The sequence below is a fragment of the Melanotaenia boesemani genome, chromosome 3, assembly GCF_017639745.1.
Source record: "Melanotaenia boesemani isolate fMelBoe1 chromosome 3, fMelBoe1.pri, whole genome shotgun sequence".
Lineage (NCBI taxonomy): Eukaryota > Metazoa > Chordata > Actinopteri > Atheriniformes > Melanotaeniidae > Melanotaenia > Melanotaenia boesemani.
In genome coordinates, this window is record NC_055684.1 from 20,031,136 (window position 1) to 20,047,658 (window position 16,523).

At 38.7% G+C, this 16,523-nt stretch overlaps 1 protein-coding gene across 1 annotated transcript; it reads left to right on the top strand.

Moving 5' to 3' along the window:
* The first annotated feature begins 332 nt into the window (after positions 1–332).
* On the top strand, positions 333–16,428 carry LOC121635079 (immunoglobulin-like and fibronectin type III domain-containing protein 1). The gene is made up of 19 exons (XM_041978141.1): positions 333–352; positions 509–553; positions 1,163–1,196; positions 1,316–1,499; positions 1,603–1,716; positions 1,808–1,976; positions 2,193–2,465; positions 6,734–6,858; positions 6,958–7,099; positions 7,236–7,529; positions 7,611–7,907; positions 8,265–8,444; positions 8,532–8,660; positions 9,014–9,322; positions 11,754–11,839; positions 11,916–12,108; positions 12,223–12,519; positions 14,530–14,856; positions 14,979–16,428. The coding sequence occupies exons 4-19, from the start codon at positions 1,347–1,349 to the stop codon at positions 14,981–14,983; spliced, it is 3,093 nt and encodes a 1,030-aa protein (XP_041834075.1). The 5' UTR covers positions 333–352; positions 509–553; positions 1,163–1,196; positions 1,316–1,346; the 3' UTR covers positions 14,984–16,428.
* The last annotated feature ends 95 nt before the right edge of the window (positions 16,429–16,523 follow it).

Sequence of the window (16,523 nt, forward strand, 5' to 3'; positions counted from 1 at the left end):
TTTGTTGCAGGTAAATATGCAGTCTTTAAAGCCATTGTGGTGGGGGAGCCAACTCCTACTGTAACATGGAGCAGAGCAAATGGTGAAATACTTTTTCACCCTTCATTGTGTGAGCAAAAATACGACGAGGCATCTCATGAACATACCCTGGAGGTAAGTTTAACAAAAGCACAAAATGCAAAAAAAGAAGTGGCGGTCATTGAATGTAGAATTAGTACAATAAAGCTGCAATAACTGTTTGTGTTTCATTAGCTCCCAAAGGTGGCTCCAGACGATGCCGACACCTACAAGTGTTTTGCAACAAATGAATACGGGAGAGCTATTTGCACCGTTGTCCTGAATGTTATTGAGGGTAGGATTTGTATCATTATCTGAATCAGTCTCTCTCAAATGTGGATGATAACAGTTATGTGAATTATCTTCACGATAGTGCAGTATATTTATGTTGAGTTAGTTTACATGAAAACAAAAAAAAAAAAAAAAAATTTTTTTTACTGATTGTTCACAGTTGGATTCTCTAAAGCAAAAGAACTTCAAAAGATACAAACAGAAGGTGAGTTTTCTAGTTACCATCTGACTCCAAAATGTGCTGGAAAATATTCTATGTGATTAAAAATAGCTACAGTTAAGATTTTCCTGAGGAGTTGATAATCAGCTGATGATTTCTCTAAGACCCCGGGATCATGCTTAGCTATTTTTCTCTTTCTAATTCTAGTCTGAGATTTTCTTCATGGATCCAAAATATTTAGAAAAGCTGCCTGTCACAGTGCATGAGTTATATAACACCAATGTTAGTGTGGGCTTGCACTGAACAGGCCTGCATCTCTTTGGCAAAGTCTTTAAAGAATAAGAAGTTGTCTTGTGGTTTGGAGAGATAACTTACAGTTTCTTGGCTTCTTTCTTTTTTTTTTTTGGTTTAAACATCATTATCGAGACATTGTATTGAAATTTTTCCCATAAAGAATACTCTTTGAGAGGGGTGAGACATTGATTTTTAAACCTTTAAATTTTAATACTGTTCATACTTTCGTTTAATGGAGCTTTAATAATCATTTTTATGTAATAAAGTTACAAAGGCCTATTCTTTTGAGTACTATAGCAAAAGACAATGTGTACATAAATATTTACTTGTGGACTCTTATCTTTTATTATGGTTCCTCAGATGTAACAGAATTAAGAAAAAAACTTAAAAAACGGTAAGTAAAACACTGTAAATGTGTGAATTAAACGTTTAGCAATATTCCAGTGGATCCAGTGTGACGTTTATTATCACAGCAGTTGTTTTAGTGAAGCTTTGGAGTTTCTAATTTTACAGTAATCCAGATGGAACACGTGAGCAAAAGCCAATGGAAACAGACGAAAAGGTCTGGGAAATCCTTCTTAGCGCAGACAAGAAGGACTATGAGAAGATCTGTCTGGAGTACGGTATCACCGACTTCCGCGGCATGCTGAAAAGACTTATTGAAATGAAGAAGGAGCGAGAGGAGGAGATTGCCCAGGTATTGATTTTCCACAGGAAATTCTTCAGCACTTCCTGTTGTGTCAGTCTACTTTTTTTCTTTAACAGCTTTTTTTTTTTTTATCTGTTTGGTTCTGCAATAGTTCATCACACACATCAGGACACTAAAGCCCATTGAGGTGAAAGACGATGACTGTGCAACAATTGAGCTTGACATAGACCTTAAGGATCCAGCAAGCAAAATTTTCCTGTACAAGGTGAGGAAAAGCCATTTAAAAAGAAAATAAAAAGGTGAATAAAGTATTTCAGTTCATTACAAAAATTTTAATATGTCCTTAAATTCTGCAGGATGGTGTAATGGTTCCATTCAACAAAGAGGAGATTGATGGAATGAAGCATAGTTTGAAACAAGTCGGGAAAAAATATGTTTTCACAATTAAAAAATTGGGGAAAGATGATGCTGGACTCTATTCGGTGGACGTTGAGGGGGTCAATGTGTTCTCCACGGATTTTAAAGGTATGTTTTCTTAAACAAATGAGATCTAAGTAAATCAGATATTTTTTAAATTTAATTATGGTGAACATGAATGCCATGGCAAAATGACCTTTGTTTTTCTTTTTTTTTCTTATTCTTGCGACTCTACAGAAAATAATTTAGAAAATGTATAGGATGGATAAAAGACATAAACATTAAACGGCTCTTTATCTCTCATGTTCTTTTAAAACCCTGCAGTTCCTGAAGTTGACTTTGCTGTTAAAATAAAAGAGGTCAAGGCAGAAGAACGAGAGGATGCGCTCTTTCAATGTGTCTTAACTGCACCAATGAGTGAGATCAAATGGTATGGCAAAAATGCTCTGCTATCAAACAGCGAGAAACATGAAATAATCGTGTCTGATGATAACCTCATCCACAAGTTGATTGTGCGGGACTGCCTGCCTTTGGATGGTGGTATTTATGCCGCTGTGGCAGGAATCAAATCTTGCAATGCCTGGCTCATAGTGGAAGGTAGGAAATGTCATTAATTTTTATTTATCTTTGAGAACACTCACACTATGAAACAAATCTAAAGTTTGATTTTTTTAACCACATTCACAATGTTATTCTTCATAGCTGACAAAGATCCTTCAAAAAAGTCAAAGAAGGCAAGTCGCAAAACTACCATCGCTGGAGCCAGTGATGATGAAGAACTTTTGAGAATAGCAAAGGAACAGCAAGAAAAATATCAGAAAGAAATGGAAGAAAAAATGGAAATTGCCAAGAAAGCTCAAATAGAGAAAGAAGTTGCAGCAGCAGCTGCTCGACTGGAAGAAGAAGCAGCTAAAAAAGCAGAAGCTGAGGCAAAAGCTGCAGCTAAGGCTGCTGCAAAGGCAAAGAGGGCTGCAGCTGGCAAGGATGGAGCTGCAAGGAGAGTGAAGAAAAAAGCAGCTGGTGCCGCCGGTGCAGCAGACTCTGCTGCAGCTGGTGCTGGAGGTGTTGCTGGTGCAGGTGGTGGCACTGGGGCAGGGGGTGAAGGAGCTGAAGCTGGCACTGCAGGTGGTGCTGGTGGTGGCGCAGGTGCAGGTGCAGGTAGTGGCGCTGGTGGTGGTGCGGGTATTGGTGCAGGTGCAGGCACAAGTGGTGGTGCAGGTACAGGTGGTGGCGCTGGTGGTGGTGCGGGTATTGGTGCAGGTGCAGGCGCAGGTGGTGGTGCAGGCGCAGGTGGTGGTGCAGGTACAGGTGCAGGCACAGGTGGAGGTGTAGGAGGAGGAGAGGGTGGGAGTGGTGCTGGAGCTGGAGTTAAAGGTGGTATTGCACCTGGGGTTGCAGGTGGGGCTGCAGGAATTGGAGGAGCTGGTGGAGAAGGAGGTGTTGGAGGTGAAGATTTGGAAGATTTTGAGGATGACGAGGAATATGATTCATTTGAGGATTCTGATGAAGAAATTGGGGGAGAAGGAGAGGGACGAGAGGCAGGAAAGGGGGGAAAGGGAGGAGAAGGAGGAAAGGGAGAAGGAGAAGGAGGCGAGGGGGGAGAAGGAGAAGAGGGAGGTGAGGGAGAAGAAGGAGGAGAAGAAGGAAAAGGAGGGAAACGCAAGAAACGAGTGAGAGCTGGTCCGCTGGTTCCAGATACAGTAATAGGTAAGAAATTAATTTATACTGTGATATGTGTTAACATACTTACAACATACATACAGTACATACAACATATAAACAAAAACAGAGAGAATTCTTATCTGTTTCTTTTATTGTATTTTGATCTTCATTTCTCTTGTCTAAGCTTTTTGTCTTCGGCTTCAACTTTGAAATTAATGATAAAAGTTGATTTCATTCTTAACGCGTTCATCCGACTATTTCTTTTCTTAACTGAGCTTTTCAATAATACGACAAAATAAACAGTGTGTCAACATTCAGTCAAATAAGTCAATTCTGCATGAAACTGCAATTTATCATTACTAATAGGAGATAACATTGATGAAGAGACTTCAAATCTACAAGAAAAATCTCGGAAAAAGGGAAAACATCCAAAAAGAGATAATGTGGAGGTTGAAGAGCCTGTTGTTGGTAAGAGCTGTCAAAGGTGGCATGTTGTAGACAGAATACTGACTGCGAAAGTCATTGAGAATGAAAATGACTTTGGAAAAGGAAACTGTAAACACTTCCTGACTTCAGTTTAATTAACAACTTCTTGAATTATTTATATAGCACAAAGTAACAACAAAAATAATTTGAGGATAATTTGCATTGAAAAGAAAAAAATAGTATGTAACACTGACCAAATTACACAATCAATTATTTCAAAAGCTCATCAGTGCTAAGCTGAGCCAACTGTAGAACTAGCAAACATTTCCCTGGGTGGGTGTAAATTCCACAAAGGTCTTGTAAAATCTCGGCAACAGAGCTTAATGCTGCAGGATGTGTCAGACTAACACTCAAGCTTAGAGTAACGCTTTGCTCACGTTGCTTTTTGCGGGATCCGTATTTTCATTTGTTCAAAAAGACACAAGATCTGCTGCAGGGTGGTGTTTAAAATAAAAGCATTGTCCAAGTTTATCTACTGATAAAGTCACTAAGCTGGCAACACTTATGTGAACTGAAGCACAGTGTCCACTGTTGCGAGTGATGCAGGTTTCGGGCCTCCAATCCAAGGTAGTATACAACTGATACACACCACCTTGGAAACACTTGGTTTCAAGTATAAAGTTATAAGATCAATTTTGAGCAAAATAAAACAAAACTGAGCCTCCATGCTTATTTGATTTTTTTGTTTTTGTGCTATACCTGAGAAACAAGTAAAGCATGTATGTGCTATGCAGAACTCTACATTCTCTTCTTTCTAATCTTTTACATAAATATAGATATCCGTCTATATTTGTGTTTCGTGCATAATGTGTGTGCCCTTTATGTGTGTAAACATGTTCGTCTTGATGCTGTTATCAATTCTTTGACTAATTAATTTAAAAGTTTGAGGGGTCTGCACATGGAAAAGTTGACAAACCAACATTCATTTGGGGTGATGTGCTGTACTGAAGAACACAAGAAGTGTCATAACAGAATGTTTATGACACAGAAGAACAATGGAGTTGGGTATCATCTTTTCCACTACCCTGATCTTTTGCATTCAGATTCATATTTGTTGTTTCTGTTGCTACTCTTTATCTTGTTTTCATGCTCACTGCAATTGACATTTTATTTGTCATTGTTACTGTTTTCATTAATGTTATTTGTAAGGCAAATCCAACAGCAAATGAGAAACACTGGATTGATGGTAATTATGGTGATTTCTCCTAAAACTGAAAAGCAAAAAACAGAGAAGGAAGAGATGCCAGGGGTGAAAGTGGCACCAAGCCAGCAGCAGGCAGTGATGAATCCCTGGAAAATGGTGAGGGTGCAGATGGGAGTCAGCCAGCAGCAGTTGGCAGACGTTCAGGCCGTGCACGGCAAGGTCCATTGATCCAGGAGACAGTTAGTGGTAAGATTTCGGGGCGCTGCATTAATTGCTGCATGGGAGGCATCGTCACTGCAAAAAGTCATTTCATGAACAGATGACTTTTCCAGTGATCTGAGGGTTAACAGAAAAGGTGTGTAACCCCTGAGCAGAATGCTATATTTGATCCATCTTGGATCAAATGGCCTTTTAGAGTGATTGGAGCGTGAATTTTAACCCTTGAGAGTGACTGATACAGATGCTGGTTAAACTTGATGCATTCATGCTTTTCTGTGTATAGCATACAATATAACTATCAAATGTGTTTGTAGATAACAGAACAGCATTTTTTTATTTAACTGTATTTCTTTGACCTACAGGTTGGATATCAACAGAAATCTTACTGTTTGTTTGTGTCGACCAGTGTCTTTCGTCTGTATTTGTATGGAAACTGAGTGTGTGTTGTTTACCTGCATCTGTGCTCTGTGTGCATTTGTGTTAACATTCTTGCTTGCTGTTTTAAGTCTTACTTCAGGATGAGTCGTGCGCTGATGCACACAATTTAAATGAGGAGAAGCAGAGGTGACTGTGCCCCTGAAACAACAACTGTAACACTTGTAGCATGTAGATGAACTCTTGCTTAACTGGGAGAAGAAGGATGGCTTGAGCTGACCTTGGAGGATGACTGTTCTTTGAGCCAGTTTTCTTTTTTCTTTTTTTCATTTCACTGAAGACTGAATTCACATCAGACAAAATGGATCCTTCAAATGACCGAGGAACTGTCAGTACTGACAGCGAGGTTTCATATCTTACCATCCTGTCTTTCTGTCAAGACTAAGTGAATAAAAGCAAATGGATGCAGCTGAAGACTTTCTAAGGAGCAGTGCCAAGAGTTCAGCTGTTAAACTGAAGAGGGTCACTTCCACACAAGACAAATTAAGATTTACATTAACAAAGAAGACATGCTCACCAAGTGCTTACACACACACACACACACACACACACACACACACATATATGCAAAATGCTCTTTTCATACATCCCTTCCAAACTTGATTTACATTCTTTTGAAATCTGTTTTTTTTTTATTTTATTTATTTTTTTATTCCTTCTATGACTAAATAATATAAGGCTTAATACCAACATAAATGCAGACACAAGATGCGAATTGTTGGTCTATCATACATGAGGTAAGTGTGTACACATTTGGAGGACATACATGCATTCTTCTATACAAGAATGTGTTTATTTTTGTGGCTGTGAGTTTACAACTGCAAAAACATCAAAACAGTTAAAAACAACCATCTTATGTGTAAATGGAAGCTGTGGGGGACACAGACATTCACTAACTTGATGGTTGATAACTTCGCAGACCCAGGAGTTCATTTTCATGCTGGCCTTTCTGACTGCAAAGCAATTATTGGAGAAGCAGCCGAGCTGGAGTGTAAAGTGAGCAGGGAAGATTGTGTGGGAATCTGGTACAAAGATGGAGCTGAGGTAAGCCTAGAGTCTGAATGCAATCATTAGCAAACAAATATTGATGGCAGGGAAACAATAAAGCTCACTGATATGTTTGGGCTTCCGTTTTTTTCCCAGATTCAATCAAATGAGGGACTAACTATTACAAAAGATGGATGTTTCCACAGGCTGAAAATTCACAAAGTCACAGAGGAATATGCTGGAAAATATAAATTTGAAGCAGATGGGCGGAAGACGGAGTCCGAGATTATTGTTGAGGGTAAAAACATTTTCTCATAAAAACTTTATCACAATAACTTTCAAAAACAATACTTCTTATTACCCTGGATTTGATTTAGTTTAACTACAAAGCAAAGCACAACACTACCTAAACTATCTATTTTAATTTATTTCAGATCCACCCAGATTTGATGCTGAAGACCTGGAAGAATTTAAAAAACCTGTAACTGTGAAAAAAGGACACAAAGCAACTTACAAACTCTCTTTTATTGGACGGGAACCGATTAAGGTCCAGTGGTATCTTGAGGGTGAAGAGCTTTCAGAAGAAAGTAATATTAAGATTGAGTATACAGAGGGGAGCAGTCGTCTGCTCCTGCTCAAGCTGCAGCGCAAAGACAGTGGTGAAATCAAGTTTAAACTCAAAAATGAGTTTGGCACTACTGAGGCCTTCAGCCAGCTTATCATACTGGGTATGTATGAGACAAAGTGTGAGGATTATATGTTTATGTATATGATCCAGATTACAGCTCTATATGCTCTTTTTTTTACAGATAAACCCACTCCTCCAATGGGACCTTTGGAGATTGTTGAAGCTGGCTCATCTGCAATTGATTTCAAGTGGAGACCCCCCAAAGACAGTGGCGGCTGCAAGATCCTAAACTATATTCTTGAACGACAACAAGTCGGCCGAAACACCTGGAAGAAGGTGGGACCGATTGGTCCTGAAGCCAAGTACAGGGACACTGATGTGGATCATGGTAGGAGGTACTGCTATCGCATTAGAGTGGAGACTGAAATGGGAATCAGTGAGCTGATGGAAACGGAAGACATTCAAGCCGGTACAAAAGGTAAATTCTTGTCAGCACTTTCAAGACAGCATGTAAGAATGGCAAATTAGAACTGAAACCATCAGCAGAAGGCTACAGGCTAGCTTTACCCAACATTAGCACTCTCCATCATGCTGGCACAAATATGCTTGTTCCATCTTGCTGCTTTAAAAGATATGATAAAGATTTTTTTTTAATCTAGGTATCCCTAGTTTGAAAATGTAGTCTTACTGTTTAAAAAAATTCCAGTGATGTACAACTAAACGTTAGCAGAACTCTGTAGTGCATCGAGACTGTCTATCACTTTATTAAAAAAAGCAGTTTGAAGGTTTTAAGAAGTCCAGTTATGGTATCAATCCCAGCCTTTTGTGTGTACAGCTTACCCTGGACCTCCATCTGCACCAAAAGTTGCAAGTGCCTTCAAGGACTGCATCAACCTTACCTGGTCTTCCCCTGCTGACACTGGAGGAACCAATATTCTGGGATACAACCTTGAGAAACGCAAGAAGGGCAGCAATCTCTGGGGTCCAGTCAACCCACCAAATGATATGATCAAAGGTTACTCAATTATTCATCTATCATTTTCATGGTATGAAAACTCATCAGGTGAAGATGTAATGATTTCTAATGACGTTTCCTGTACAGGCAAAGGATTTGCTGTCAAAGACGTAATTGAAGGAATGGAGTATGAATTCCGTGTGTCTGCAATCAATAACTCTGGAGCGGGTGAATTTAGTTCATCATCTGAGTTTGTGTTTGCCAGAGATCCTAAAAGTAGGTGGATATTTACAAATCGCTGCTGTCGGGCGCAAACCTCCTTTCTCCAAAACTGTCATTTTTCAAAAAATGAAAAAATCTGTATGGTTTTGTAATAACTGGACATAATGTCATCAAACTTTGTATTGTGTTTTAATCATATATCTTTGGTTAAATATTAGTAAAACAACAGACAGACATAAAGGGTGCCCAACAGTAGTGATTTATGAAGGAAAACAAAAATCACGAATTTTGGACACAGGAGGTTTTTTCCTGACAGCAGCGAAATATTATGACAGTGCTGTCATTACTTGAACGCATGAAGTATTAGTGCCACATAATAACAGCTGACATTGAATTACATGTTACAGAGCCTCCTGGTAAAGTCACTGACTTCAAAGTGACAGATTCTACCTACACAACCCTGTCTCTGACTTGGAACAAACCCAAGAACATTGCAGGGGTTGAAGATGAAGCCAAGGGATATTTTGTGGAGATCAGACCTGCAGAAAATACTGACTGGGATCGATGCAATTCTAATGCAATAACCATGACTTCATATACGGTAAAGGGCATGAAGTCCATGGCCATGTACTGGGTGAGAGTCATTGCTACTAACGATGGAGGTGAGGGAGTGCCTCAGGAGCTGGACAATTACATTCTTGCTATGCCCCCTCCCGGTAAGTGAATTTACACTTAAATCAAACTAGTGCAATCAATACAGGGATTACAGGCAGTCTAAAAATACATTTAAAGACATAGTATATATCCACACATTCCTCATGCATAATTACTAGGCAAATCTCTGTTTTCAGGGTTAATTTTACTGTTGAATTAATGCACTGCTTCAGTTAATCTGGTGGGATTTTAAACTCCAAAGACAAATATTCAGCAAAGGAAAATATGATTTTATCTATGTCAGATTATTATAAAATTTTTTACAATAAATACACAAAACTGTGCGTAATTATTAATAATACAACTACAAAAAGGTTATTTTTATGCCCTGGCAGTGTGAGATATTAGTAAAACAATATGATTATAGACATTTTTGCTTTTCCACAAAACATTTACTGCCCTACATAGACCATTATCTTCTATGATCCTGCATGAACACATTTATGAGCCACATCATGAGTCATTCCTCATTTGTTCATTAAATCTTTGAAAAAAATCAGTTTTCAAATTTTTCTTGATTGAAAATTGATGCTTCATCTTATTCACTGGTGGTCATGTTTCAGTCTTCTTTACTTCCAGAAGAGACTAAGTGCTTTACACCTTGAAATATGGTGGCACAAAACAAAAATGTCTGTCGTAGGCCCTTTTTCATTTCTTTTGTCAAATGTCATCATTGATGAATTTTCAGTGTGTACAATATATTACTTTTTTTGGGTCCATTCAGGCTGAGGTAAAGAGACCATACCTATTACAGGGCTCTAGACTGCGGCCAAATAGTTGCATTTTGCGACTAAATTTATCATCTGCTCAAGCAATGGCGACCAATACATTTGCCGGTCTTTTTCTTGTAGTAGTTATAATTTAATTTATTTTGTCGCTAACAAACTTCGGCTCCCCTCTTCAGCCCAGTAGTTCACAGTAAAGTGCAAATTAGATGCTGGGTTTTGCCGACTCAAACTACCTTCAATACGAGAAAAGGAGACGAACACCAACATAGAGCCAACTAGCTCACCTTTTTCCATATTGCTTCGAGACACCTCCATGTCTCACCGTCATTAATGACGGATGCTGCACATGTGTTAAATGTGTTAAAAATTTTAACACAATTAATTATTTACCGCCATTAACGCGTTCTTTTTGACAGCCCTAATAAAAACATGTGCAAACTTGACAACACATGGAAAAACATGTTGCAGCTGATTTACTAACCGGTCGTACTGAGGATTGTGTCTGTTAAATGGACCAAATAATCTGTGCAATGCATTTGCCTGTGATGAATATGCAATATGGGCGTCTCTGCCAGAAAGCACAAAATATTGGGAGGAGCAGATGCTGCAAGTAGGCAGCATATACACATCAAAAGTGATGGAGAGACCATATTTTTTCTGATCGTGTAAATATTTTTGGAATGCCAAAGGCAAAGATTATTAAAACATATGGCTGTGTTGATGTGTTGAAATCTATGTTATGCAGGATGGGCTGTTGCTTCTGTGCTCTGGATCTGCTGGCATTGAGAGCCCTTATCACCGCCTGTACCCCGTCTTCCATCCCTCTTTTAAGGGCATTAATGACCGTCTAGATACAGCACTGACCAGCTACTGTGTGGTGCAATGGGCCCCCGTTAGCATGGACAGCGCGTACCACATGTGTAATTTAAAGTGCCACAGGAGGCACATTTATTTGAGGAATATGTCCTATAGTTTTATTGTGTTAATAAAAACTATGCTTTGCCACATAACCTGATCTACAATCAGCTCTAACGTGTCATATTGCCAACTACTAGTCAGAGGCATCTCGTTTGCCAGCCTCCACCTGTCTTATTTGCCTAGGTTTTATTATCAGCTATTTTTTTTTTTCAAGTTTGTCTTATATCTTGACACCTCATCTTAACCTCATCTGGTGTTTTTGTGGTTTTGCCAACTGCATTTACTGTTTAGCAAATACTCTTCCATATTGAAGTGATGTTTAGATGTCTTTGTTTCGGCAGTATTTTTATTTGCCTTTTCTATATCTTCATTTTTATCTATATCTTCATTGAGTAAAATTCAATTTTGCGAGCTTCCTGCTCTGCTTCTAAAATGTCCATGGTGAAGCCATAACAAACGCTAAATCCTCATTTGAATAATGCTGCTTGTGCCTTTTATCAATTGCGTCAATAAACTTAGTTGATCACCTGCAAATCATAAACAACACGTGCAATGTATTTGCATGTGCACGCAATTCTGCGTTTTTTATTAATAACAATCAATCAAAAACAAATGTTATTCCAGGATATTTAGAATAAATATGTGCAGCATTACAATACGCAGTATTGTAACAATAATATCTTTGAATTTTGTTATCTTTTCTGTTTTGGCATTTATTCTTAAATAATATTTATTCATACTGAATTAATACATGACAATGACCAACTTCACCCTCCTCTTTTCACAGTGAGGCCACGTTTCACTGATGCCAAAATTAAAAGTTTTATGGTGGTGAGAGCAGGAAATTCTGCACGATTCAACATTAACTTTGAGGTAATGTAGGACGTAATTCAAACCAGTTTTACCAGTCAGACATCTTTACAAATCCATCCCTTCATCTTCTTTGCAGGCCTCCCCTTGGCCAGAGGTAACCTGGCTGAAAGATGGAGTTCCAGTTTCTAAAAAGGTGACCATTAGCAATGCTGAAGGTACGTCCCAGCTTCTGATTCCTTCAGCTGAGCGATCAGATACTGGAATTTATACAATCATTGTCAAGAACATAGTTGGCCAAGAAACATTCAGCATTGAAATTAGAGTCACAGGTGAGTTTGATGAAATACTGATTCTTTTTACTGTACAATATCAGTACTTAAACATTACTTCATATACTGTAGTCAATAAAAATAAAAAAAAAGAAACTTGTGTTTAAACTCTAGATGAGCCAAAGCCACCAGGTCCTGTGGAGACTGATGAAAACGTGCCTGGCACAGTGACCATTTCATGGACACCATCTCCAGATGAGAAACGTGATGACAGGCTACACTACATGGTGACTAAACGTGATTCAAGCAAAAGATCCTGGCACACTGTTGCAGATCGAATCTTCAACAATAAATTCACAGCATGCAACATTATGCCAGGCCGGGAATACCAGTTCAGAGTCTATGCAAAGAATGACATGGGTTCATCCAAACCCTCTGAATCACAGAAGTGGCTAATTTCTTCCAAAAAAGGTACAAATGAATAAATCATAATTTATATATATATATATTGTGAATGTTAAATCATTGTCCATCCATCCATTTTCTCTACCTGCTTAATCCAGTGCTATTGCAGATATTTAAACACTGCACTAGCTAATTTAGTGTATTTAATTTAACAAGAGAAATTTCTTGAGCTTATCCTGTAATCTATTCAGTCACCAAACCGTGTTGTGTGCCAGTAAGAAAATTGTTGGTACCCTCCATCTGTTCTCTACCACTTATATGGGATCATTTTGCAAAGGCAGTAGCCTAAGCAGAGACTCCCAGACTTTTCTCTTCCCCAGGGGGATCCAGTAGTATTCCCAGGCCAGCCGAGAGACATAGTCTCATGCATATCTTGGGTCTTTCCAAGGGCTTGATCCCCGTGAGACTTACCCAGGAAGCCTCCAGTGACCCATCCTAACCAAATGCCGAGGCCACCTCATCTGGCTCCTCTCAATGTGGAGGAGCAACAGTTCTTCTCTGAGCCCCTCCAAGAAGACTAAGCTTCTCACCCTATCTCTAAGGGAGAAACCAGCCACACTATAGAAGAAACTATTCCAGCCGCTTGTATTCACAATTCACAGTTTCTGTCAATAGCCACAGATTGTGACCGTAGATGAGGGTAAGAACATACTTCAACTGGTAAATTGAGAGCTTCGCCCCTTCAGCTCAGCTCCTTCTTCACTACAGAATGAAGCAGCGAATGAGTCTGCATCACTGCTGACACAGCACTGATACTTTCGCCAATCTTTTGCTCCATTCTCCATCCCTCACTCATGAACAAGACCCCGAGACAGCTGATCTCCTCTTCTTGGGACAGGATTTCACTCCCAGCCGCAGTGGGAACTCCACTTTTCCGGCTGAGGACCATGGTCTTGGGTTTAGAGGTGATGATTTTTATCCCAGCCACTCTGCTATGAATTGCTGAAGTGACTATTGGAGATCAACAGAACTACATCATCCATGTAATGCAGAGACCCAGTCTTGAGGCCATCAAACTGGACCCCTTCAATACCTTCTGAACCAAGGAATTCTGTCCATGAAAGTTTTTAACAGAATCGGTAACGAGGGGCAGTTTTGGCAGAGCTCAACAAATCCAACTTACTGCCAGCATTGTGTCCACAGCTCTGATACATTTAGTGCAGGAAACAAACAGCCACTAAAGAGCTTCCAGTACTTCATACTCACAGAGAACACCTACAGGTTGCCCCAGGAGATGAGGTCAACTCAGAATCATAATCTGACAAGTTTTATTGATCCCAGACTGGAAAATTTCAGTGTTGCAACAGGATTATAGAATAAGAAACAGAATGAAAATAAAATTAAACACAAAATACAGAACACACTTAACAAATATCCAGATAAAGAATATAAAAAAATAAATAAAAATAGCATATAAATATTAAATATAAAGGAAATTAAATATAAAATAAAAAAATAAAAGCCCTTTCCAAGCCCACAGAGCACATGTAGACTGGTTAGGTGAACTCCCATGCTCAGACCCTGAAGACGGAGCAGAGCTGTACACTGTTCTATGGCTTGCATGAAAACCACACCTCTCTTCTTCAATTCAAGGTTTGCTTATCCAACAGATCCTCCTCTCCAAAACCCCTAAATAGACCTTAGAAGGTAGGCTAAGAAGCGGGATCCCCCTGTAATTGCAACACACACCCTGGTCAATACATTAACAATATGTCTCCTAACATTACATTTAGTAATTTAGCAGATGTGTTGATCCAAGAAAACTTACAAAATATTTTGCTTATCTCTGTCATGTTCACATCCAGTTCACTTATAAAAATGATCCATGAGGATTTGATACTTGGAAATACAGTTTTTGTTTATGTTGCTTTAGAGTATGATTATGAAGAAGTTAAGGATTTAGTACAATGAGAATGTACTGCATTTACCCAATTATTACTGTGTCCCACCATTAGGCCAGTATTGAAAGACGCCAACGGTTCTAACTTGGTCAACTGCTCATCTGCTTTCTTACAGAAAAGTTTACTGTGAACATGCCGGAGACAAAGGCCTGTGATCTACAGTGTCCTCCCAAATTCATTGTCCCTCTGAAAACACATACTGCTCCTCAAGGGTATGAATGTTACATGAGTTGTGCTATAAAAGGAGATCCAACACCTCATGTGACATGGCTCCGCAACAATATCAGTCTAAACACCAACACTAACTACTTCATCTCCAACACCTGTGGAGTCTGTTCTCTGCTAATATTGAGGGTTGGATCTAAAGACACCGGAGAATACAAAGTTGTTGCAGAAAACACTTTGGGAAGAGCAGAGTGTTCCACTAAACTCACAGTCAGAGGTAAGTCTAACAGGAAATCTCCAAACTTACACATTATTCAATGTATTTTTTTCCACAGGCTTACATATTGTACAATAATTATCTAAAACAAATCTATTGACTGTCTTTGTCTTTTTTTCCAGATTAAATGAACATGCAGAACATGGTAACATAAGCCAGAATTTTGATAATTCATAAACAGCATCTTTCAGAATTAGGAGAACCTGGCATCGGAAATGAAACCTTCATTTTAGGATGCTGAATCCATAATGGGCTTTACAAATCCTTCAAAGAGCTAAATTTTCAAAGAAACCTTAGGCTAACAATGTTGCCAAACAAAAAAAGTCAAAAATTTGTTATGATTTTCACTGTGTACCATCAATAAAAATAGAAGCCTGAAACAGTGTATTACAAATGTTACCTTTCATACAATTATGTAAAAAAATATTTGCATTAGGTTTCTATCATTTAAAATTACATTACTAGTTTTCAATTTGTGCTGAACCACTAATTAGGTTATAATTTTATTGTCATTAACCTAGGATGGACTACTCCTATTACCTGGCATGCAGAAGGATATTGTGAGAAGCTATGTTGAGGAAAGTGGGGGATTTCGAGGTTGTGGATGATTGTTGTGAGACGCTTGAAACTGAGAAATGGAAAATCATGCTTACATTATGCAAAACAAGGCAGCGGAATGTGAATCGGCCTTATCAGCAGAAATGAAAATATGGATAGGGGGAATCCAATTCAGTACAACCAATGGCAAAAACGCTAGTGCCAGTTTTCCCCAAAAGAAAAGTTCTGATGAAAAATGAAGGTCTTCGGTGTGATACCAAAGCTGATTCTGGGTGGACTGCATACAAGATGGCTGCCATCTTTAATTTGGCCACTAGATGTCACTGATTTGTGCAGATTGTTACTTCAAAGGTATTAATGTAAAGCTGATTTAACCTTCTGCTTTTTGTCTTTCAGTCAATGTTTTCATTTACTTGTATAATAATTGTTTGGATCATTACTCGTGTTACCACTGCTGAGACAGTTTTGTTATTGAAGCCCTTTGTGGCAGTTCCAGCATAATTTTGCTAACAGATGAACAGTCAAACAAAGATTTTCTCACTACAGAGGCTGGGAATCTGCTATCAAAAATAATGATTTATTTATTTATTTACTTTTAAACTTAGTCAGAACCACAGGTTTTAAGCAGGCATGTCGGGCTCCCCGATTGAAAGCTTTGTACCCTCCCTTTCAAACATGCTATGAACAACTGGAAGTAGCGTTTCAGTAGGAAAACTCATTACAGGAGCCCCCATTTAGGTGAAGTTAAAAGAACAGAGGCTGTTTTAGAATGTTTTGGTTTGCTAAAAAACATTATTGTAAGTTGATATTGGGTGTGTGCATGCTGTTATTCATAATTTCTGAATATACAAATGATCAGAACTTCAACTTGTTGGATCCTTGCTCTCTGGAGGCCCTCTTTGTTCAGGAAGGTTTGCAGTCATCCCTTCAACTCAAACTTGGATGAAGAAACAGACTTGAAGAGTAGGTCATAAATATCCAGATGTGTTAGGTTTGGTGTAAATAAATATTTTACACTGCATTCTGATGTGACTTATTTTTTCTTTAAGCTGAACTTTGACAAATAAAATGGTTAAATGTGGGACGATTCATAAGAAAATGCTTCACTA

What these genes read in the sequence shown, in the direction of transcription:
- LOC121635079 (XM_041978141.1), top strand. Translation starts at nt 1,347, where the DNA reads ATGGAAACAGACGAAAAGGTCTGGGAAATCCTTCTTAGCGCAGACAAG. An exon ending in GCAAAATTTTCCTGTACAAG is followed by an intron (nt 1,717 to 1,807) that starts GTGAGGAAAAGC and finishes TAAATTCTGCAG; the next exon opens with GATGGTGTAATGGTTCCATT. An exon ending in GTTTGCCAGAGATCCTAAAA is followed by an intron (nt 8,661 to 9,013) that starts GTAGGTGGATAT and finishes TACATGTTACAG; the next exon opens with AGCCTCCTGGTAAAGTCACT.